The following is a 26,326-nucleotide window of genomic DNA, read 5'->3' on the forward strand; positions in this document are numbered from 1 at the left end:
TGTTGGAGAATATAAATACCACATCTTCAATCACTCCAAGCACAACCATAAAAGAAGGGTCCCAAGAGTAATACAGAGAATTAAGTGCAATTCACAGAGGCACCGCCTAACGCTCCTGCTCACTTGTACTGTCACCTGTTTTCAAGGGCCACCTCAGTATCCTTCCCTTCTGTGCATCATCAACCACAGACACTGGTAAGACAGACAGGTAACATCCAGGCTTCTTCTCGCATTCCAGCCATCTCTACTTCTTTTGTGGGAACTTGTTTCTATTGATGTTTGCATAATACCTCCTCTTCCCCCCACTTCGGCTGTCATCTAAGTAACCAAATAAGACCTGTTGCTATTTAATTCACTACTCATATCCCATTACAGTGTTTATGATCTAATAATCAACCTGATCTAGTTGGAGATGCCCCTGCGCACAGCAGGGGGTTTGGACTAGATGACCTTTACAGGTCCCTTCCAACCCAAACTATTCTATGATTCTATGATTCTAGAATAAAATTATCTATACTATTTCAGATGGTCAATATGTGTAACTGTTTAAAAGTCTACTGGGCATTCTCTTTCTTGCCACTGATACACAAAACTTCCAATATTTCAGGAACCTTAAGTTTAGAGAGAAACCCAGTTTCCTCAAAAGTATTACAATGTACACATGAAGCCCAAACAGATAATATCGTAAGATATCACAATATAGCACTGCATAAGAAGCCCCAAAAATATGGATACATTTTTTGTTAATTCTCTGGAAACGACCTTCCAAGCACTCAGAGCATGGAAATTAGAAATGCTATTTCTAAGATGCTCCACAGGCAACGTATCACTGAAAACTGGTTGTCCTTGCATAATGTCATCGTAATAGTTTGGATTTGCGTTCTTGAATTGAACCTTGTCCTTGAAACGTACTGAAAAAAGCATATTCCATGGAGAGAGATGTTACATTACACATGGAAAGGCAGGGGCTTTGACCACTGCTGGAGCAGCCTGATAACCATTAATACGCACTCTAACAGTGCTGGGAGCAACTTAAGTATTGGAGATAGAAAATCTCCTGGGTCAGTGCTTAGCTCCAATACCTTATGCACCCCAGAAGCCCTAAGGGGAACACACTCCAACTCCTGTCCCCAGTAGGTTTTGCAGACTCAGCGTGCACCAGCAAAACAAGAGGCAGGCAGCCTGCCTCACTGCTCCCTTTTTTAACAGGACAGCTGTATCACTCACGCTGTGAGTGGCGAGCACCCAGCTCCGTGCCTTGTCAAAGCTGAGCAGAATGCACACTCATTGCCAGGGTGGCCTCACCAGCACATTGCCCACCACCTCCCCTCAAATATCCTTTTTTTGCACTTGCTTTACTCAAGACTATATCATGACAATAGCTCATTCTCCTCCTTCAAAGCACTCAGGTGTGTCTCCTTTTTGGTTTCTCCAGTTGAAAAGCTTCTAGCAAAAATTCTTGTTATCAGTTGTGTACATATGATCCCTCTATATTCCTCTATTTAATGTTATAAAGATAATTCATTTCTTCCTACATTAGCCTATTCCTCCTCTGTACTGATGCCATCTCACAACTCTACATCACCTGAAGATTAATGCCAAGGTCACTAATAAAAATATTAAACAAGGCTGATTCCACGGCCAAGCCTTAACAAACCAAATTCTGTTGACATCAGCAGAAGTCAGGTTAATCACTATATTGCGAAACATAGTAAAATGCTTCATTCGGTTTGTACTAAGCAAAACATTCCAGCTATGGTGCATACCCCTAGTAAAAGGATGTGATAATGACAACCTGACCAACAAAATTATATACATATGTAAAGCACTTGCTGCCTGCCAAAATTATTTTACTTCGTCTTTTTAAAAATAACAGCAAGAAACACAAACCTACTGCCTATTGGTAGCTTTTAGTTTGGAGGCATGAAAACAAGAAATAAAATATGAAAATCAAATGGAAACCAAATTAAATGCAGCCCAAGAAATGAAAGTATTATCCAAGTAAAGACTCCTTTCTGAGGGCAAGTCAGGAAACCACTCAATTATCCTGAGCCAACAGAGAGCTGCTGTGCTACTCCAGATGGGGCTCCACAGGAAATACTGAGTCCACATTTTTTATATTCTCACTCTACATTGAGAAAGGATCTGATTTTCTGGAGGCGTTTCAGTGAGATTTTTGGGAGACATTTAAAATGGTATAGCTCAGGAATGCAGAATGGGAGCCTGGAAGCTACCATAAAAGGCAGTGTATTACAGCATGCAATGCCAGCCTTAATACATTTGATAAAGATTGCCCTTCTATAAATACAACAACTTGCTGCTTACATAAACATCACCTCACCCTTCTTTTGAAATAGCCTATCATTCTGACTTGGTCCAACAAACTCCACACTTCACCACCACCACCAAACCAGAAGTTTTTAAGTACTTTGCTTTGCTGTATCCTCCTTCAAGAGGAAACCTTCTTGCTATTGATCCTGTCGGGAGAATTCAGCCTCTGAACCTTAACTGGAAGAAAGACTGAATAAAAGTTTCAAAATCCTGGGCAATCTCAGAGCACAATTCCTGTCCGTGCATAGACAAAGTTCTCAAGAGCTCTGATAATAATCTAAGAATATATATTTTTGTTATAATTGTAGGACATCTTCATTGGATAAAGCTCTGTGGTTGGCTGGGATATGTTAATGCCAAGAATCTACAGCACTGATCTCCTATTTGATTTTTAACAGACAAGATTGGCAACAGTAGAAACTAAGTTTCAGCCTCCATGGGACTTCAAACATTTATCACCAAGACTTTGATTTAGGGACACTAAAAGGTACAACATGCCAGAGGTAGACAGGTGACTGCACTAACAAAGCCAAGGAATTGACCAAACATAGGGAAGTGTGAACTCCAGTCTTTTTCAGAAAAGACTGATAATCACTCCTTCTTTCTATTAGTCCATACAACTAAAAAAAAAAGAAGAAAAAAAAAAAGCTCAGTGCAAGAGATTTAGAAAGCTCCCATCCTATGCATTAGCATACCTTACTGGGGGGGCAAGGGGCCATAGGATAGGACAGGAGGTTCAAATACTGTCAGACAGGGAAATAACTGAATCTGTTCACATCTCCCGTCTCCTGGAGAAGTGTTCCAGTTATTAAGCCTGGGACACACCTCTGCCTCCCTATTTGTTGAAAACAGCTGGAGCATGCTAGTTGTAAACAGCAGTTCCTGAAAGCCAAGCTTACACATCCGAAGCCCCCCCCCACGGTGCTCCATCTGGCTGGGATTCAGCATTCTGGATTTGAGGTTTCAGCATCAATCCCTTAGAGACCTGGATCTCCTCAGGCACCAAGTGTGTATGCAGGACTGAGATCCCACCAGGTCTGTAGATTATGTGCTACAACATCCAAGTTCTTTAGGGAATTTGTGTACTAAAACTAAAGAAACAAGCAAAACCTCACTGCAGTTTACAATCAAGAGGTGCAGTCAGATGATTTACAGCTCAGAGCAGAGCATGTCAGATCTTTGCAAAGATGTAGCCTTCTGAGATATCAGTGCAAAAGCATGTCACAGAAGTGACTGGTAATTCCTAGCACTTCAGCTAAGAACTGTTTTAGTTCTGGGGTTTGGTTGTTCTGCCCATCCTGAATAATAATAATAGGCATATATTCTAATTGGTGGACTTAGTAGTGTTAGGTTGGACTCGATCTTAAGGGTCTTTTCCAACTTAAATGATTCTATGATTCTAATTTACGTGAGGTGATAATAGACTTCCACCAAATTTGGTACTAAACCCATTAAAAAGGCACCAGATCTGGAATAAAATAATCTAAACCCTCTATTCCATAGAGGACAGCTGTGTTCCCTGTAGTTTGAGAGTCAACTAATGACTCGCCAAATTAAATTTATTTGAGAAGATGGAAACTGTTTTATCATGATCAATAAAACAGCATGCAGTATGCAAAAAGCTTTTGAAATACTTACTGTATTAAAAAGCATAGAGATCTTGCTTTAATTTTAAGCATCACATGCTATTTTGCAGTGGTTTTATCTTTGAAAGAACTGAAGTGGGGAAAGATACATTCAGTACAAATTCTTCCTGTGTAAAAAGTCCTGATGTAAGATGCCCTTTTGCTAGTCCCAGAGCAGAAACTCCATTTTATTTGGCATGAAGATAACTAAACCAACCTCCTTGCAGGCATGTGTAAAATGTGGTAATTAATGCTGTATCCGTCCCTTGACAAGTGGATTCACATGCAATTGACCATGAATAATACAATGAACGCCACCGTTAGCACACTTCAGGATAAATCTATACAATTTATTGTTAAATACTGTGGCGGATTTGTGGAGCAAGTTTGGTAGTCAGCTTCTATGACAGAATGTATAAAACAAAAAAAAAACCCAACAGATCTATTGCAAAAAATCAATTCTCACATCATTTGCTTTTGCATTTAAGCTCAACTTTGATGGATACTGCTGTTTACTACCACACTAAAATGATGCACAAATATGAGTCAATCTAAACTCTTCAATATTTAACAAGGTTTGCACACTATAAACAGCTGCTCACATAATGTGGAAATTCTGAAACTTTCTCTAAGCCTACATAAGCCTTGACTTGAGCCAAAAAAATAAACTACTGGATTGTTTTGTATGTATTACCAGTTTTTGACAAGCAAGCCAATTTTGCACTTCAATGAAGTCAAGATTGCAAATTTAGCATGAACTGAAGTAGCATGCAGCAGCTGAGCTGAGCTTCACGGGAAGGGGATCATCAGCACAGCAATATACAATACTGAACTGACAAACTTAGTCATCTTGTTACAGAACAAAGAGAGCTGGTAACAACCACAGTGTGTATTCCCTATGATAAGGCCAACCTAGAATCTGTAAAACAAACAAGAACATTATTTTAAAGTCACATGCCAAGTCCTGGGGAGAATGCAGCAATGATAAAAGTGATTACCAGGGCATCAGGCAACTTTATCCTCAGGACTGTATTTAAGAACGTAAGCACCGAGAACACTGCAAGCTGTGAGAAATTCTTGTGTTGGTACAGCACTGTACGGAGTTAGCTCCTTCATATAAGTCAAGAGCATCTTCCTCCAGCCTGTTAGTGCTCTACACAGCAGCTTCAACTCAGTCTCTGCAATTTTAAATTGTTTCATCGTTTGTATGATGGATACATTCTATCGGGATTTAAATCCAAAGTAAGCAGTTCCTACTGCCTGAGCTAACAGAGAACCAGGAGTACTACACATTAAAACTAGGGCTATGCATTTGCAATATAATTCAGAGCTATTCTTCTAATCTGCCTCAGCACTCCTTGGAAAATAGTTCAGCAGTCCTGGGGTTGGATATATAGACACTTCAGAAGACCTGCGTCAGCCTCATCCTACGACAGACCTTCACAGCAACATTGTGCAAGGTCCCAGGGCTGCTTTTGCACCGTTTGTTTACTGAAACAGAGAGTTCATTGCTGCAGGCCAATGCATTTTCTAGATCCTTAGTAGATCTTTCACACAGGATTTCACTAAAGTGGTATCTCTCTCTGGGACAGGGGCAGTACAATATTTAAAGCAGTAGCTTCTACTTTCTCAGGGATAAATTCACAGCAGAATTTACAAGTCACAACACCACCATCTGGTACCAGTCCTAGCAGGAGAGAGCTAACGCTTCGACATCCAGCAAGCAGCTGTCAAAGCTGGAGAGAAATGCCCTGGGTAGGATGAGAGCCTAGATTACATGCCTTTGCAGAAGCAGCCATCCAACTCTACCCAGCGCTCTCAGCTCTGAGCTCTTTCCTGAAGCTAGGCAGCAAAGTCACACTGAAAAGACACACACAAAAAGACTTTGTCCTCCTCTATAGTAACCCAGAGACCAGGACGGGAACCTAGGTTTGGTGATAGGAGACCTCTTCTCAAATCTGCCCTGACCGTCACAGGAATATCAACACAGGCTTCCCACATCTCAAGCGCTTTGCCACCAGGCCACTGGATAGTCTAGGACAAGTGGTCCTCGTTCCTTGTTATAGATGTTGCATTCTGCACACTTCAATCTCACCCTCCAGTTGCAGCGCATGCACAGACAAGCTGGCTCCAGAATCAATTGCTCTCCTTCACCCTGGCCCCATATAAATTATTTAACATAACAAGAGCAGCTTCAATAGGAACTTAACATCCCGTGGACTACCTAGGAGTCTGGTTGCTAATACAATTCTCCAAGACAGAAGGGGCAGGACTCAAGCCAGCTCAGACTCCCACGTAGGGTTTGTGGGAGGCTGTATCTAACAGGCATACTGGCCATTCAGGTGAAACGGAGTAGGTATTTTTCCACCTAAGATGCATGGCAAACACTTTGGAAACTGCAAGTCAGTTCTGTACATGCCTACCCAGGGAAGTTTAGTAACTAAGCCTTTTAGGTGCCTAATCACCATTTTGGATACTTAATCTCCCTAAGTTAAAAACAAAACAAAACACAACACAACACACCCTGACAAGAGTACCACAATCAAAGCAGTTTTAAAACCACATGGAAGAATTTTAATTGTTTATTAGAATAATCAAGCATATAACAAAGAGGTGTTACTATAATGAAATGAAAAGTGAACAGTAAATAAACATCTTTACACCTCACTGTTAATTTTACAAGTCTAAAATTAGAGCCTTCCATGACAGCACTATTAAACCTTCAGCAAGACACAGGTAAATTAATATATAGGAAGGTCAGTGATGTGCTTTATGAAAGCATAGGTTTCCCAAATTGGGAGATCTCAATTAATTCCAACAAAAACTCATACAAAAATTGGAAGGCTTAAAGCAACCAAAAGTCTGGCATTACTTACTGTTTAGCTGCAACGTGAAAATTGTTTGTGTGGTAATTTAGCAATATTTTCCTATTAAATTCTATCATAGTGGTTTTTATCCTTACCATTCTTTCCTAAGGAAACAGTCTGTTCTGCGAGGACATTATACAGTCTGCCAAATTCACACCATTTGACATTTACCAGGGAAGTAGCATGTTGCCATCAGTGTAAATAATGATGCTTGTCCCAAATCCCACTGAGTCACCATATTGCCATGCTGCTAGCAAATGCACAACTTGGAGGAGAAATCTACCATGTTTTACTATTATGTTGTAAAGCCAGTCAATCAAAATTTTACTGGAATAGTACTAGAGATTTTGTTTTGCCTTACAGAGCCCTGGAATATGACCAAGTAAAAGCTCCACCTGCCACAAAATACAAGGAATTCTAGTCCATAGGTTTAGGAGTGCGAAGAGCAATGTAGATTATTTGGGGAGAAAAAGTGAGGGGAGATAAGCTCTAAAAGCCAGTGCACCATCCATACTGCTCATTTTGTGATCTGAATTTTGTGATGGGAGGGGAGGAGAGGTAAGAGCAGCACTCCACCTTATGTTCTACATGCCTAAAAGTGCATGAGGTGGAAGAAAAGTGAATTCAAGGTTATAGAGATACATAAATCAGAAAAAGCTTTTTTCAAAAAAACGGATGCAAAATTTATGTCAAATAAACCCATCCACCTGTGTGGTCTTAAGAGCCATATACATGCATACATATATGTATGTATGCATGTATACGGTTCTTAAGTACTGGTGTGTACAATTCTTAAAGATTTCATTTATATCATGACAAAAATAAAAGAACTGAAAACATAACTACAGGGAGGGGTAAATAAATCTATTAGGATAAGTTGTGTGCTAACCAACTGTGGAGGTGCCCTGTATAACATCTATGAAAGGAAGAAGAACAGCTGATTCGGGACCAAAGACCTTCATTATTTTCTGTATCTTTCAATTTTCAGTGACCTTAAAGCTGTAGTTAAATTTGCTTCAGTAGTTTGCTTAAAATGCCTTGAACACTCATTGCCTCGTAGATTTTCCCAAGCCTCTCAACATTGATTTCTTCTGACTCCAATTTTCCCAGTGTAAAAATGAAGCCAGCTAGAAACCTCACACACAGCTGTGAAACTCAATTGCAATTTGTGTCATTGGGCTCACCAGTATTGAAAACTCTTTGCGGAGAGGAAACAAAACTGAAATTTAAATATAAATACAGAAAAAGGTTTAAGCAGAAAATATGAAGAGCCTTGTGTTTAAAGGCGTCATTTAATAATAATCATCACAGGGAAAACGATAAACTCCCTGACAATTTGCATTATAAGGGATGCTGAACAATCTGAAAATCTTACTCCTGTCACCATACAGGTTTATTCTGACTTAGTGTTTCTGAAATGCCACCACATTTTTTTTTTGAGTACTTAATGTTTGCCCATACAAAAAAAAGAAAAAAAAAAAAGGAAGGAAATTGCAATTAGATCAATACAAGACCTTGCTTAATGCCTGCAACTGACATTAGTAATAAAAGTTATTTTCATGCTAAACAGGATTGTATTGCTTATTCTAATGACGAAACCATAAGGAGTGTGTCTTTTCAGTAGATCAGCAGGATGACAGAGAAGGGCACTTAAGAGTATTTTAAAAAATAAAAACAATGGTTATACTAGAAAATACTACACCCCACTTGAAAGATCGACATTACTGAGCTATGCTTTGGTTTCCAAAATAAAAGCCCTATCCTAATACCATTTAAATTAAGTCTTCCAGTAACTACAGCAAACACTGTCAGGTATTTGAGCATCAGCTGAATAACAGCAGAGCACATCCCCCATATTCCCTTGCCTACTATTGTGGCAGTTCATTATCATACTTACAGAAAATGGAAGAGTGAGCAATTACCACATCTCCTAGTAAGGTTTAGGGAGATAGCACTGCAACAGGATTTCTTGTTTAGTTATAAATCAGGTGTTGAAACTAAACTCCTGCTTTTTGTGCATATTTAAAAAAAAATAAAATAAAGAACCCAAACAAAAAGCATTTCCACTATCAATAAGAAAAACCTCATTCCCAAACCTTGAATTCCAACAATTTTGTTCATTTTATCAGCACCCAGTCTTTTTTTTACATCACAGGTAAGTGATACATTGCACACTTCCAGTAATTACTCTGCTCACTTCACAGTAAACAAATGTTTCTACTTCCAGCGTAAATTCATTCCACAACTCAACCATGTTAAAGATAGAGCAGTATCAGGTTCTTGGAAAGAGACCAAATTTTTTAATATAATACTTTAATTTATGCTATTTAGAAAGACATACTATGTGAAATATTAAGAAAACCACTTTAAATTGTACACTCCACATTTATGCAATCATATTGTTTGAGCATATATTTAGCTTTATACATCGCAAGTAGTGCCAGTTGCTGGGTAGGACTATCTAAGTCTACCGAAGCAAGTAAAAAACAAAAACCAAAGACAAACAACAACAAAAAACAAACAAAACCAAGCAAGCAAGCAAACAAACAAAAAGGGAAAAAACCCACAAAACATCGTACCTGAGCATCACAGCTAATAAAATACTTTAAGAACCATTTTGGATCTATTCTATCTACAGGTTTCCAAACATTCAACGTTCCCACTGCAGCATTACCCCAGGTAGTCATCCTCTCCTATCTTTCAAATAGCGTACAGTACGAAATGTGCCAGTTGTTTATGACCTGCATCCACTCTCATCCTACTTAAACATGATGCCAGCATATTATGACCGTAAATCATAGATAGCAAAAATGTTGTCTAATGAAACTAGAGCGACAGAAAATTGTGAATAACTTCTTTGGCATGTTAACGTGGCACAGCAGCCTCCCTTTGTATGGTCCTGTCCTCATATTTGCATGAACTCTATACATTCCTTGAGCCTGAAGTCCTTCATTAGGATCTGAGCTTTAAATTCCACTGCCCTCAAAAAAAAAAAAAAGGTAACACCCTAGGCAGTGTAGAAGTAGTGAAGCAGCAACAAAATGATTATTATATTTAAAAACTGAAATGCTGTTCCAACTGCAGGACTATTCAAGTCACACAGAAGAGGTAGGCTATGCATCCACATAAGGAGCTGAGTAAACAGACCATCACCTTGTGGTCCAAGTACCACCATTAAGATCTGTCTGCTCTTCAGATAAGTTCCTCCACATATGTGAAAAATGGGGTTAGCTCCACTTCTCTGTTTACTGGGACAGGGGAAGGTATCTTTCTACTAGTCCAAGGAAGAAGCAAAGAAATTAAGCGGTAAGTGCCTTTCCCAGTACCTTCCAGTACTACTCTAGAGATGGTACATTTTATGCACCTCTCTGCATTACACACTATGCCTACTTATTCAGAAAGAAGTTTTGGTTCAAAGGTTAAAATTTCCACTTTCACTTACAGTCTAGGCCTTAGACACAAGACACACACACACACAAAAACAACAAAAAAACAAAACAAACAAACAAAAAAGAGAAGCATTCAGCCTATGGCCTCTGGATTGTACCCAGCCCATCAGAACAATTCATCCAGCCCAATCCTTGCTCTGGAAGTCATGAGACAGGGCACAGAGTTGGGAACAGAGATTAATTGCTCCAGATGTTTATTCACCAAACGCTGCCAAAGGATCCCCACTCTCCCCCCACCCCCATCATGTAACTTGAGCTGTGGCCATCATATGACTAAAAGGCAAGTACTCCCCATCACAGAAAACACATCTTAAATCACATGAAAGCACGTATGAAGGTTGTCCACATGACAATGTTTCTTGTAAACTTGTCAGGTACACGTCAGTCACATATCACCCCAGCATGGATCCTCCTGGTGAGAAGAGGAGTGTGCATCTATGTGGCACTGCAGAGTTTGACCCTTCAGTTCCTCCATTAGATGCTATGGGGCGTACTTAAGACTATGTGACACTTAACTGGCTTCAGAAAAGAGAAAGAAAGTTCAAGAATTATCATCCACTTGTGACTGAGTTTGAAGAAATTATTCCATTCAAAAGGTTTGTTTGAGCCTGACCTGTTTTTTCAAGTTTCACACTCTTAACAAACAGCTGAGGTTGAAGCTCATGCTAACAGTGTTTAGGAGCCTATTTTTGAAAACTATTTTTCAGTAGCATTCTTCATCTCCAAAATCGGGTAGGTCTTTAAAAATAAACTTCATAGGAATACAGTGAAAAGGAAATAGTGCAGAAGCATAAAAATAGACTCAGGAGTCCAATAACAACCTATAAATCGTTCATTCCCATCACACACTGACTTGCAACAAGACTTCTGCTTTTACTAAAGAAAGGAGTTCAGAACATTTAGGGACAGGTTCATTCATTCTAACCTGAGAGCATTTTAACTTGCTCCCAAGACAAGGATATTACAGGAGACACCATGGTGTAAGTCATCTGTCTTGGCTTAGACAGACTCCAGTACTATCTCGGTGTGGCTGACAGAAGGGATGAGTGAGGTTGTCCAACTTCCTTGAGAACTCAAGGCAGATCTCAAACAAGCTGGGTCCTACTCATGGGATGTCTACTGCAGAACTGCACTCCTCCTTATGGCAACATATTATTTGTATCAGAAAGTTATAGGCAACAAGAAGAAAGAGTTGAAATGGGGCGCAGAGGGGGAGGAGGGTAAAAAAAGGTTGAATAATACCATGGCTAAAACCAAATCGAGTGATAGAGGAGCACACAGTGCATCTGCAGGCACTACAAAGGCTGTCTGCTCACCCCTGCCATCCCCAGCCCAGTAAATTAGCTTGACAGCAGGGTTTTTTGTTGGAATTAACACAGTTCAGATTACTTGGCTAGCATCTGAAATTCATTTAATGCTTACTGTAATCAATATACTGATCAGTCACACCCACTGTGTGGCTCCAAAAAAGTAAATATAATTACACAAGAGAATAACTTAGAAAAGCTTATAGACCACGTTTGCTACAGTAAAGATGTATTGGTTGTGATAAAGAAATACATAATATGAATGAAAACATCCCATATCATTTGATCATAATGATAGGAGTTGCCTTTGATCCAAGACAACTGGAAAAGTGTTTCTGGCTGAAAAGAAAAAAAACCAACCCACCACCAAGAATTCCAATTAGCATGAGTAATACATGAACTGATTCAATATAGAAAACCCACTTTAATTCTATGGTCAGAAATTGGTCAAACACATACATGTCAAAAAAAGACTTCCAATTACATGCAACTTCTCTTTATTTTACCAAATTTTACTATTAATATGCCTAATTTCTAGTACTATCAGATAGTAAAATCCCCATGTTCTATAGGGAATCCCGTTTCATAGCCCAACTTGCTCCCTCCTAGAACCCTTCTAGCACAATCCCACCATGTTACTGGAGAAAAATAAATAAATAAATAAATGTAACCATCCAGTGAATAATGCAGAATCAACAGCCCATAAAATGAAACCCTCATTTAAAAGTATAATATCACCTTGTTTGTTTTCCTTAACAGCCTCAATTGCTCTATATTTTTCTTGTTTTCAGGGGACCTATAAAGATGGGACCTCAACTATGAAAAGTCCGTGCAGCCAGCTGTATGCCATTTCAAAGCAGGCAAAAGTACAGGGCTAACAGGCATAAGAGAGGGATCTCCCCCTCCAATAAGTAGAAGATCCAAAGCAGGTTGCAAATGGTGAGATACACACTAGAAAGAACTGTAGGGTTTAGTTATTCAGGCATCTTCTTTCCCAATTTACCCACACTTCCTCCCTGGGCTAAGTAAAAATTTTTAATTTTGAGAGACTGGCAAATTTACCAGATTAGGCAAAGTCTGTTTGAAAAATGTTTCAAGTTTAAAATAAAACTTTTCCTTGAGCTCTGGCAATTGTATTGCTAACAAAAGAATTTCTAGCACAACAGTGGCAACATAGTACAGACTTTTTTTAAATGCTAACTGGGTTAAGAAATCAAAGCCTATCATTTAGCTATGGAGATAAAATGTGTAGTCTTTATGTTAAGAAACAATGCATACAGATTACATGCTACAGTCAGGCTATTGTCCTGCATTCTTTGTGCACCACAAACTAACAGGGAAGCTGAGACTCTATTATAATCTCTGGTAAATCAGCACCGATTAGACAGTGTATGTGCAGAAAAAAAATCAAATTCATAATAAGGCATAAGAAAATTCTAGATTAGCCTTTTATAAGCAAAACTCAAAATTTTAAGGAGAGAACTATATTACATGTCAGGTTGGAAAGCAGAGTCTAAGAACCATACTAGCTTCTAACGAATTAGAACAGCCATATTAGCTTCTGTTCTGTGCAGCGGGAGACCAGAAGAGAAGTCATCCTCTAGTCATGGAAAGGACTGCACGACAGCTAAGCCTTTATAACAGTACCTGTGGGCTCACCCTGTACGCCTGCCCTGGGAGAGCAAAGACTCAAGGCTTAGCACAGGCATAATGGGAGAAAAAGCCATTAAAAAAAAAAAAAACAGTTCAAGGTACAATCAACATTATCACTCACTTACATACTCATAACATTAACGTGTAACCCTTCAAAAAAGCAGATTGCTCTCTTGAGTGCTTTCAAGATCCCCAAACCTGTAAGCACACTACCACATTTATCACAGAGGTATTAATAAGCAGTGGAATAGAACTGTTCACATCTCATTTTACCTAGCTTTCAAGTTGGGTAAAGCTGTGTGTGTTCTGTTGTTGCTGTTGTTAAAAAAAAAAGAAAAGAAAAAAACAGAAAAAGAGAGAAAGAGAATTTTCTCCAAAACATGTGTGTAAATGGCTAAGCGTGATACAAGACTGACTTACAGCAATTCTGACCATGACTCAAAACAGTTTTGTTAAGCCTCCATCATTGCTACCTGAGAAAAATAATATTTTTCCTTTTGTTTTAATCAAATCTTATAAATAAATCTAGGATAAAACTGTTCTTATGTAATTGATTTTCCTATGGACCCAAGTAAAACCTGACTATCACCAAAAGCAGTATTTATTAACGGTCCTCAGGAGTGCCCAAGATACTATACTAAACTGCATGCCATACAATCAAGAAGCTTAGCATAAACTAATGGCACTAATACCTCTATGTACAAGGCGGACGCTACTATAAACATACTTTTTCTTGTTCCTGTCTCTTACTAGCAGCCAACAGAGTGACAAGTAACAAACTCTTCAGGAGCACATCTATCCTTTTAAGCAGAAATGTGAGCTAACAGAACAACACAACCAGGAGATTGAAAACGCTAATGATCTACGGTAGGAGAGCAAAGAAGAGGAAGAAAAATGGAAGTGGGTGGACAGCAGCTGAGCAGCGATAGCAAATGGAAGGGGTGGGAAGGCAAAAAAGAGCAGATGAATAGGGAAGGAGACAAATGAGATGTGAAAAGAGACAGAAGACAAAATTACCAAGAGTTAGTCTAAAACAGCGGTTCTTAAATCATGGCTCAGCCAAAGGAAATTACAAAGTCAGGCTGACGGGAAGAGTAAATTACAATGCTGCTGTCAGCGTCTTACTTCTTGAGCAGTGTTGCCAAGAGTCAGCCATGGCTGGGAATTACTGACCGGCTGCATGGCTGGTGCAAGTGCTGTAATGACTTTGTTACCTAGGTGTCTCATGAGTAAAAGGAGCGATGCAGCAGAGAGCAAGCATATGGGAATGGGAAAAGGGAGGAAAGGAGAATCACCATTGAGCTCAACTGGAAACGAGATCAAGCCTTCACTAACTGGTCTGCACACTAAGATAGCTACCACACAAGTCACACTTAATCCGAAGCACTATGAAAACTGGAAAGCATTTTGTTAACCAGAGCCCCAAAAGCTTTTCAGGAGTTGAGGTGAGCTCCTGTGCAAAGACACGCAAATTACATAAAAGTGAAATCTATGGTGGACACAAAGGTTTCATCCAGCAACCTCCTCCTCTCCCCCGAGTTAATCCAATAATGCAAGTAAGAATTAAATCATGTTTTACAGGTTTTTATCATTGAATATAGTGCAGCATTAGCCTTCAAGTAGGCTGACTTACACTGCATCGTTAGCTCAGAGGGAACCTGGGAGGAAGTTAAAGGCCTGTTTTTACCGAGAAACACTACCAAAAAGACAGAAAATGTTTGTATAAGCTGAAAACGTACCGTGAGTGTCTCTTCTGTACTTCTTTCCCTTGGTACTGGAGCAACTGGAAATTCAAGAAGGGATTTTACCGTCTTCCTTTTGGCTTTTTCCATTTGAATATTAGTAAAATAGTTGACAGCAGCGAACTCAATAAGAGCAGAGAACACAAAGGCAAAGCAGACCGCTATGAACCAGTCCATGGCAGTAGCATAGGATACTTTTGGCAGTGAATGTCTTGCACTGATGCTCAGTGTCGTCATTGTCAACACTGTGGTTATTCCTTCAAAGAAATAAAGCAAAAGCACTGCTGAATCCAAGTAAAACACAGTGAGAATAGGCAAGCAGCTTCAAACAAAGAATTTTAAATCACTTAGGAGTCCTTTTCTGCTGCTTGTGAATAGTGCATTAGATTTAAGTCACAGCAACCATCAAACATCTATGAGCAGCTATGCACACAAAACAGTTAACCAGTTTTTAAAGGAGGCATGGAAAGCCATGACTTCAGCAGATCATCTACAGTTGAAGAAAACATGGAAGCCTTCATTTCATATTTTTTTCATGTCAAGTTCAGTAGAATTTCTTACAATAAGTTATTTTCTAAACATTTGAACATAATTTGAGTTGTTAAATAGGGGAGTGCTCCTCAGACCGCAACAAAAACATGGATTTTTCCTGTAATGGGTTCAGAATGCCACCTATTAGTCTGTGCCTGTTCCTCTGATCCCACTTGTAATCCAGTTGCCATTAAGTCATGGCAAATTATTTTGGTGCTAAAGAAAACTAGAATATTATGTTAACAACTCTGTTAATTAAGAAACCATCACCTTATCTTTTAAACCCTTCTGCTACTAGTCAACCGATGAAATTTAATTAGAATTTCATCTTCTGAAAGAACAACTTTTTAATTAAAGTGTACAAGCATGGACACTGAACTCAAAATATGACCACTTCATGGTAATACTTCAAATGCAAATACATGCTGTATCAAACCAAGGTATGGGGTCTTTTTTTCCTTTTTCATCCAAAATATCCTATATCATACAAATGTAAAATACCGAGTATATAGTGAACACTGCATAAGTCCTACCATGATAACCTCAAGGAAGACTGACTACAAATGGAGATGTCTTTACTCTTATGAAAAGAGCACTGTACCCATTTTAATTCAAAATAAAATGCATTTGCTCAGAAGAATTCAAAATAATTAAAAGCATGTTTTCCAACAGGATCCTCACATCCCCTATTCCCTAAATGGTGGTATTCCACCTGGGTAATCTAATATGAAAAAAGCTTCACCTAGACACTGTCATACAGAGAACTGGAGACAATGAAACCAGTCCTTCCTATTGAAGAAGGAAAAAAAAAAAAAAAAAAGAAAAAAGAGTAATAGCCAGTTCATGAAAGCACACAGAATATCTCAGAGCAAACTCAGCAGGATAAAAACAGAGATACAAGCTCACAAAACTTTCTTCAGTGGGAAGGTGTTGAACAAACCACCACTGAAAATATTTAAGTCTGAGAAGAAAAAAAAAAATTACGGAAAGCTTTTTTTTTTCCTGGAAGAGACCCATCCCTGCTTTGCCCTATCCTTCCTGATTCTACCTTTGTCCACTTCAAGCAAATAGTTTGTCTGAATTGTCTTCTAAAGACATTTGTTTAATAGATGTAAGAATAGGGTGAAGTGACTTGAATGACCAACCATTCCCCAAATACAAGGAGGAGAGGGGAGGCCGTGACAGTATTATAGTTTACTGCCATAGTCTTTATCACATTTCCCCCTATCAAATCATTCTTCTGGAAGACCTGCAGTTGGCACTGCAATTGCCCTTGGATACATGCCATAGGGATTTACAGAGTAGGGAATTAAATTTGGGTAAAAAATATTATATATACACATGAACTGTAATTGCCTAGAGCTAAATACTTGTGAGCTTCTGATTAGAAATGCACATAACCATACAAAAATATATTAAGAGTATTTTAATATAAAAATTAATGTCAAAAACCTGTTTTAAAATTACTGCTGTCCTTCCTCTAAGAAACACCAATCTCCCACAATCACCAGATTCAGGTGTCTGAAGCTCTGACTGCAGAACTCATGACCTGATGTACCTTAGTTCCTTGTGTGTCCTTCCTCTGTTACCTTTGCCAAGTTCTCCCTAATCATGCAGTGTACAATGGAAAGATCTTTTGGTTAGCCTCTTCTGACAGTTCCTCTAGAAAGCTGGTACCATAGCAGGTATTCTGGTTTCATTCCTAGCTCTTGTCTGCAAGATCTCTATCTGCTTTTAAGAAAACCTTTAGAAAACAGGGTCCCTGTTGGAATTTGTCAGAAAACTAAAAAGATACTTTTAGCCATACTTTAAGCCACTTGCTTTCAAAGGCATTTTAAAGACTCATCTGTAACTTAGTGGATGTCCAAACTTTATTATTATTTGTTTTCAGTTTCACATATTGATATAATGACACATATTACATCTATTGCTGTATAATTTGTACATTTTCAATTATCACATTTTGTCTGTAAATACAGATTCTACCTTTCCACTTCATGGCAAGACTCCCTTCAAAAAAAGTACCATTATTCAACATTACCGCAAAGGCATGTAAAGTGATATACTAGTTTGCCTAATGTAATGCTTGAGTTGAAAGCTAGTGGGGTTCTTATTAGGTTTACACGTTGTTTCTCCTATAACTAATCATTAACCTTGTCTAATTTGTGATACTAAACAGTGTTCTGACTCCACTTACATGTTTGAATGGGCCGTCATGTAGAAACATTAATTCCTATCACTCTTGACAGCATCTATCCATCTGTAGAAAGGCTTTTTGTAGAACATTCTTTTCCTGATTATTCCTGCTTTAGACTACAGTACATTATAAAGTCAAGACATTGCTCTATAAAGACTGCTTTTAAAAATGTTTTTATCCTACTTCTTTGTTAGGAATCATATTTCCATTTAGGCTTTGTCTTCCATAGGAGCTTTTTTGGTTTTTATTTTCAGAGTTCACTGTAGCATCTCATTCAAGCTGTATTTTGATGAGGGCGATTTTAATATCTTGCGATCATTTTGCTTTTTGAATTCATTTTCGTAATGGCAATGGCAGAAAGGAGATAAGAGCACTAAACATAGAATTACAGTAACAGGATCTAAGCCTTACTCATAGCAAGCTTCCACTGATGACACAGCTATCTTGTAAGAAGACATCTGTACATCTCGCACATTCCCAATCAAATTATTTTAAAAGGATTTTAGAAGGTGTGAGTTCAAGTAATTAAGTAGTTACACTACTGTCCACTGGAGGATAAAACTGCTCTGGATGTAGGCTAAGGACTTGACTGGATTACTCAGGGCCAGGTCTTCCCAGTTTGCTCCCCGAAGCAGGTAGAATCCCCACAGGCAACCATGTCACCCTTCTGGTTAAATATTCCAAGTTTCTCTTCAGATTCCAAGGATTCACATAATACATTCTTCATACACTGATAGCAAAAATTCCTCTGAGTTTGCCTTATTCCCTTGCTTCTGCACTAGCACAGAGGCAGTATACCCCCAGGCACTAAAAAGGCCTATTCTAGTTAAAGTCATTAAGAGAGGAAGTACTAGAAACAGTAAAAAAAGAAATAATTACCAAACACAGTTCTAGCTGGAACGGACTCCTTATTTATCCAAAAAGAAACTTGAGAAAGGATCACGGTCATAATGCATGGGATATAGGTCTGAATCATAAAATAACCCATTTTCCGTCTGAGGTGGAAGTAAACTGTCATAACAATATATTCACCTAAAAAAAAAAAAAAGAAAATACTTTTCTGACTGTGCATAAAATTTTTGTGTTGCAGAATAACTGTTTCAGACTATCAACTAGGATTGTTTAAGATGATGCTATTCATACCACTTAACGTGTATAGAAAGATACGTTCCTTAGAGACAAGAATGAATGAAAGTTTTAAACAAAAAATCCTGGAAGTAGTAGGTCCTTACAGTGCCATTCTGTAGCCGCTACCAAAAATACTATAAATGTACAGCTAATACTGGATCACTTTTTACAGTATAAGTACGATTTAAAAAAATTCTTTTGGCTTCTGTTGAAGAGTCGAGTCCCAAGACACAAGCTATCTACCTATCATAGTATCCAGAACATTGTGGTACCTACCTGCCAAATACAACAATAATAACAATGATGCACATCAAATTACATGGAAGTGTCTCAGCTTTTTACTAGGTTTATATGTCAGCACCACTATGATAATGAAACAAATGCAAAAATCATTGACAAGAATTAAAAATACTCTCTCTAAAATGATATCATTCATATTAAAAAAAAAAAACCAACAAAACTGCAGTTTTACCATAAACTGAATAAACTGTCTAAATAAAGTGCTACAGAATGAGCATTTTGGGGACAGTAAGGAAATTCAGTTGTTAACTCATAATAATCAATATGCAGAGAAGTAAATTTCTAGTGTATTGCAAACCGCTGCTTCATCTTTAAGAAAAATATCCATAGAGCAATACATCAAATGTATTTGCTTTATCTGTTTCATTTTGACCATCTCACAACACACAAACTTGCTGATGCTTAGAAAATGATTCCAAATTTTAAAAATATTTTGGGAATATGCTTGTTTATCACCACACTGCTCATCAGTGATACTTCACTCATTTCGGATGCCTGTAGTTGCCATTTGCCTTATTTCTTACAGCACAAATCAGCAGAAGTATCTATTGTGACTAATGCATTTGTGCCTATCCTTATCTGACTAGAGGGTTTTTATGGCTTTAATAACCCATTCTGTATGCTGTACTTCTATCCCGAGATGTTTGCACCGCCAAACAAAGGAAGTCTTTTGTACATAATGTGGATACAGTGCTGAGAAATTACTTCCTCACCCAGACATCCTCTTGACTCTTCAAACTGCATTTTAAGCAGTGATTAAATGCTCATTTTGTCCCTCGGAGTAATGATCTCATTCTAGCTTTCTGAAAGACCGCCGCAATCTACTGTAATGAATCTGCAAATGTAAATCTGAAGGACAGAAACCTAATTCAGATTTATGCTCTCAGCCCTTAATATATACCCTATGACATTCAGTAGAATACCTTACAGGAAGGAAAGAAAAAAGCCTTGGGAAATGTTACAGGGTTAGTTTTACCTCAAGTTGATTTTCACTGACGAGGTTCCTACCTGTAATAGATTTAATGGTTTCAGTGGATACCGTATGCCCCAGCAGGTCATACTGAACTAAACTGGAAGACTCCTCAGGAACTTCCACTGACTTCTCAGGTCCTTTTGTCCAGGTATAAATCATTTCACTCTTTGGATAAGCATCTACAACACATTATCAGTTCGCATAAATAGGAAACTTCTCACACCTTACTAAAAGCCCAATCCAAACCTACTGAAATTGAACTGCAAGAGTTACACTAACAACTTTAGCAGATGATACCCTTCATGATAAGTTACCCCCAAAAGTCACCCTCGGAGGAGAATAAATAGGAGCTAAGGTCATATGTCAAGTGTCATACACAAATTCACTTAACATTTGAATGTGAAGTCTAAACACAAGTTCTTGCTGGATCAGCCCTTATTGGGCATGTAAAGTTTATCTTTAAATTAGTTTAGAAATTCCTATCTAAAATTTTGTCATTAAAATATACTAATATATAAAAAAAGAGCATGTGTAAGGAAGATACATTTTGGAGACAGGGTGCACATTTCTTTATAGAAAAGTGATTATACTAAAAACTATATTATACTAAAAATGATAATATTTTAAACTTGTGTTTAAAAGATTTGCCAGAAACCAGAGGTCAGTAGAAAATTCACAATACCCCAAAAATAAGCACACCCAAAGAAACATTTTACATTTAATACAAAAGACGTAACTTAGGGCTACCATTCAATCCTTACACAGCCCAAACTCCTGTTAAAATTAAATTAAAACAGTCTTGCATTTGAAATGGCTACATCTTATTTCAAGTTTCACTGAGGAAGATATCAGATTAGTGTCAAGTGCAATTTCTGCTGGTTGGCGATTCTGCCTGAAGAAATACGCCTGTGGAGAAGCCCCCACTATTGAAGCTCCCCTATCGTACAGCTTATACCAAAGCCAATTCTGGCAGCACCTGGTCTCCAGTCTCACTGGAGATGAAAAACCTTTTCAGGTTTTTTCAGAAACCTTTTTCAGAACAGGGATGAAAAACCTTATCAGAGCAGTGTCTTTAATATCCCCCTTTTGGTTGACTACCCAGCTATATAAGCTAAATGTATGCTAAGGAAAGACTGCGAGTAGCTTCCAGCCATTTCTAACTTCAGAGCTCTGGACATTAATCTGTTTTCCTTGACGTCCAGCCACTGACTACATTGGAGTATAAAGCAGAGAAGTCAGCGACCGAGGAGGCTTAGAAAAGTGACAAGACAGTTAATGGAGTGCACGAACCATCCCCAGGTGGTCTCAGAGGTCTCTGCTGTGGATTCGAATCAGGGAATCATAACTACCTCCCTTGGTTATTAAGCAGTATGTCCCAAAATGTTACTTCTAGCCAAAGTTTGGAGATTATCCAAAAATCTACATCTGATTTCAAAGCAAGAAAGGAAAGTCACCTGCACTAAGATTCCTCTCACCAGTCTAAAAATTACTTCTCTAGACTATACTTGCCATGCCGACTCCCGTTATAGGCCAGGAGATAGACAAATACAACTAAAGATCAAATCTTTACTCGTAACCTACACATCTAACTTAGGATATCAATGTGCCTCCACTAACTGTAGAGAAAGTCAAATAACCTGCTTCCTTAGATGCCTTTTACCTGGCTGTTGGAAGGTGAGATGGATCCCACCCTCTTCATCTTCTCCAGAGAATCTCTCACTTTACTGAGTATCCTATTCCTCCCTAAGAACCAAGAAAAACTATGTATTTCAAGCAACCGTGTAGCCAGAATAGTGGGGTTCAACATAACAGCAGAATCACTGCCTGCTTTTCAATTCTCTGCCTGGGTTTAATTTTTCAGGCCCTAAATAAAATTCCCAAGGAACTTAACAGGAGTTTTGTCTGCATAAGGATTGTATATCAAGACTAATATTCAGAAAGTTTAGTAATTGTTCAAAATCTACTTCTACTATTTAAATTCTGTAGTTACAAGAAATTTCATAATTGCAACTTACAACTCCCAAATTTGAGAGGACAAGCATGACCATCCATGGGAAAATCCACTAATCTCATGGGACACTCTGCACTTATTGTAAGCCTATAATGGAACAAATTAAATAGTCTCTGGTTGCCATTTTGTCTAGGCAGTATAACTTTTTGCATACAGTAATTGTAAGAAGCTGAACAAACAAGTCAGATACCTCATTGTGTACAGGATGGTGCCATTTCTCATTATTCTGAAGAGTTTATTTGGGGCTGTCATATTATGTGCAACAGACTTTTTCCCATTCCTGAAGAAAGTGTCAGGAGTCCACACCTTCGAAACCATCAAGTTATTAAGTCTTAAAATTTCAATAGGGCCATCATATTTTAATCTTTTGTCTACCCATGTCTGTCGGAAGAAGACATCCATTGTATACTCCTGTATTAAATTGCAGAAAAACAAAGATCATATTTGCATGTATAAGTGCTTCCTGTAAAAATAGAAATCCCTCAGAAGCAAAGAAATCAGTAATAAAGAAAATGCTAAGTCCACTACACAAACATATTTCCACCAATTAAAGTGTGTTGTGCACTTCTTAATAGCTTAATTTCTCACATTAGTCATATCAATAAATTGCTACACATATTTAATCATTAAGGAATAATTAATCTAATTAGTTGCGGGAAGCAGGCAATTGAATTTGTAGTCAAGCATATAACTGGAAACAAAATGATCTCTGACAATAAGTGTCAACAGATTTTTTAAAGAAAAGATATCCATGGATTTTCTGCTGCTGACTAAATTAAAATACCAGGACAAACGATTACTTCCACTTTAAATTCAGGAAAGAAAATTTAATTTCAACTGATGCAGAGTAAGCTTTTAAATGAGGAAAGCTAAATATTTCCTTTGCCACGCCCACAAAACATGGATAAATGTGCATATATACACATTTGTGTTTAACTACGTAACTACCCCATTAACTTCCTCAGGAAAGCCATTCAGATGCTCCAAAGAAAACATGCAAACAACAACTGCAGAACTGCAGACACAGGCACATCATGAGAAATCATATGTGAATGAATGGACGAAGGAATGCATTTCTCATCTCTGGAAGCTAAAGCATTTCACAAAAAAAGAATCATGTGGCATTGAAAAAGGTAACACAGAAAGCTTTAAGTCCTTTCTAACTTAGAGTTGTGATTTTGTTAACAGCAACAATGTTGTTGTTAACAAGCCAAACAATGTTTTCTGACTTTATTTCAAACTCTTCTGCATAATGTTACCATTGAAACTACTTGTATGGCCATATGTATTTGCACGGGCAAGGAGGCATGTCTGCTAGCGCAATGCATCTTAGAATTATATCTGTCTTCTTTCCCATGGCTGCATCCTCCACTGTGGTTTATAGTTAATCTATGAAAAGTCTCTTTTCTAGCGTCATTTCTTGCTGGTGACTTCATAGCTCATAACTAGCAGTTTCTGTTATTAGCTTCTACATGACAGATTTTGTAATATGAGATTTCAACCCTTTCCATTACACTGGGTACCAAAGTAACCCAGCTCTAAAAAGACATTCTGATCATCCCCTGTACTGAGACTATATCACACTTTGCTGTTTCAGTGAGCTTTAGGAGCGCAGCCACATTCAGATTATATTGGGTCACTAGCGGATACATTAACTAAAAATCACTCCAAAACCAATTCCTGGATCCCTGAATAGCCTCCTAACTAATCTCTAATGATGAAAGGGGAAACACCTCCTGTAAACTCTCCTTTTGTCAGTTCCTTCAGTCCATGTTCTCGCTCCTGCCTTCTCCCATATAACTAATAATTTCCCATGTGGCGCTATGTCAAATGCTTCACTGAAACCTGAGAGATGCCATGCAGCCCTCATTTTAGATTTGAGGAACACATTACCAGATTTCCTTGGGACCAGATTCTTGTACCCCTCATCACACTGAACAGCATCATACTGTACGTGACAGCCATTGAAGGGGTAAGATGCATTTCAACATGAGACTGCTGTCACAAATCTAGCCCTTGAAAAAAATATCTTGCTATCACATACCTTTCCACATGATAGAACCAAATCATACAGCACTGTATGGGAAGAAAGTTAGTGCCCTGAAACAGACTTTCCCTTAAAGAAGTTCAGTACAAACATATAATGCACATATGGCTGTTACTTCCATGGGATTTCTTGGATATTTTATGAAAAGAGAAGCTATTGTGTGATTTAAGGGTATACCACTAGATTATAGAAGCTGATGAGAGTTATGCTGAATTTGACCTCAAATGAATGCAGATGCCATTCAGGCACAAATAACAGTACGTGCAAATGTAACATTTCTCTTCTGTGACTATTTCGTGCATGTCACTTTGACGTTCAATTTCTGCAGACACTTATGAAAACTCTTATCAGTCAAACATTTATTGAAAGTGATGCTAAAAGGGGCATAAAGATCAGCAAAGGGCATTCATCTGAAATGAAAACGTCAACAAGTATTTGTGAAATGATGTCGTTATTATTCACCTGAGAATAACACCAGTTTCAGAAAGGAAAAGCAATTTCAAAGATATTACACACTTTCCCCACATGACTTAGACGCTCCCTGCAAGGCCTGATTCTGCCTCTACACCATGAAAGTCTGTTTTAAATCCGATGAAGTGAATTCCTTAAGCCAGCCAAAAACCAGTGAAAGCGTGACCAGAATCAGGCCTGATGTATCTAATTATAACCTGTAAATTAAGCTGTTACTAATCTTGCCTACTTTGCATGATTGACAGAACAGTACAGATGAAGCATCCACTCCTTACTGCAGTTAATGGTTTCTCAGAACCAGGAAATGGCATTTTAATCCCAGAAATACATACCATTTCTACATCAGAAACAGGTCCAAAACTGGTGACATATATATCTGTTTTGACTTCAGTAACAGGACCTAATGTATGAAAAGGAAGTGAGCAAGAAAATTTGAATTTTGCAGGTCAACAATTCCCATAAATGATCCTGGCATGCAAACAATTATTGCTTTGAGGGTTCTGTGGACGAGCAAGAGCAAAATGCAAATATAGGTCATTTCAGATAAGTCTCTAATAACAAGCACTGCTCAATTACCTTTACTACATAAGTAAATCAAAAGCAGCATTTCCATGCAAATCTCCATTCAGAAAACCAACGTTGACTCAACGGATAAGAAAACAGATGCCAAAAAATTAAAAGGCTCACTGAAAACACCATGCTAATTAACAACAAGCACCGAATTCAGGAAATCCACATTCCCCAAGGCATTTATTATTACCAGTAGGACCAAATGTTAGTAACTGGACTACAGATATTAGCATGCCATGCACTGGGCAATTTAGTACTGCAGTATCAAGAACTGCATCCATATCCGGAGATACACTTACGTGCTTTAATACTAACAATCAAAATAAAAGTTGGATATCTAAGTATTTTTGAGGGTCTGAACCTAGGTTCAGATGCTACTACAAAGCCTGTCTTGAAAGAACTAGTGATACTTAGGACACTGTTCAAAACAGTGCGCCAAGCAGAGGTCTTGCGCTCTCACAGCTGGGTACCACATAGCAACCATCAGAGAAAGCAGTTTTGTTTTAACATATCACTTCCTTTACTACAGAACAAAACACCTTGACATTTCAGATGGGCATTCACTCTACAGTACACTCTACAGTTCCCCTTAAACCAAAGAACTCATGTACTAACTAATTTCACTGGGATTTAGGTCTGTTCCCAACGTAAAAGGCTAGAAAGCTGCTAATCATTACCAGTTGTTATGATGATTCTGTGATCAAAGCATTAGCTAACGGTTTAATTCAGGTAATTAACTCACATCGTAAATTAAAAAAAAAAAAAAATCTACTGATGGTCTTACCGAACAGTATCTGTTGGGGGGGGAGGAGTATGATCTACAAATTCACAACCACAGTTTCTAAACACCTACAACTCGAATTTCTAAAGAGGGTAAGTGGCTCAAGTCTGTTAATTCAGGCTTTATCATAGTATTTGCAATCTAAAAATGAAAGGAGGAAAGACTTAAGACTGTTAGGAGCAGAAGAATATGTCCCTCTTGGAAAGAAAAAAAACAATTAAAAAAAAAAATCACTGTTCACAGATTTCACTTTGAATCAAATGTTAAAAGGAGAAAAAGAAATAAGCAACTGGAAAACAGGGAACCTATACTTCTTGCACCCAGAACAAGTGCCAAACTGTGA

General features: G+C 38.2%; 1 protein-coding gene across 1 annotated transcript in view; it reads right to left on the reverse strand.

Annotated features, from left to right (window-relative positions):
• GABRA4 (gamma-aminobutyric acid type A receptor subunit alpha4) overlaps window positions 1–26,326 on the reverse strand; it is a 51,914-nt gene that overhangs the window by 17,263 nt on the left and 8,325 nt on the right. The window contains exons 3-8 of the mRNA XM_076336197.1: window positions 24,965–25,032; window positions 22,305–22,525; window positions 22,119–22,201; window positions 20,139–20,282; window positions 18,582–18,734; window positions 14,972–15,231 (exon numbers count right to left, since the gene is read on the reverse strand). Of these exons, the coding sequence (XP_076192312.1) occupies window positions 14,972–15,231; window positions 18,582–18,734; window positions 20,139–20,282; window positions 22,119–22,201; window positions 22,305–22,525; window positions 24,965–25,032 (929 nt within the window). The remainder of the gene's footprint in view (window positions 1–14,971; window positions 15,232–18,581; window positions 18,735–20,138; window positions 20,283–22,118; window positions 22,202–22,304; window positions 22,526–24,964; window positions 25,033–26,326) is intronic.

Source organism: Aptenodytes patagonicus, chromosome 4 (assembly GCF_965638725.1).
Source record: "Aptenodytes patagonicus chromosome 4, bAptPat1.pri.cur, whole genome shotgun sequence".
Classification (NCBI taxonomy): domain Eukaryota; kingdom Metazoa; phylum Chordata; class Aves; order Sphenisciformes; family Spheniscidae; genus Aptenodytes; species Aptenodytes patagonicus.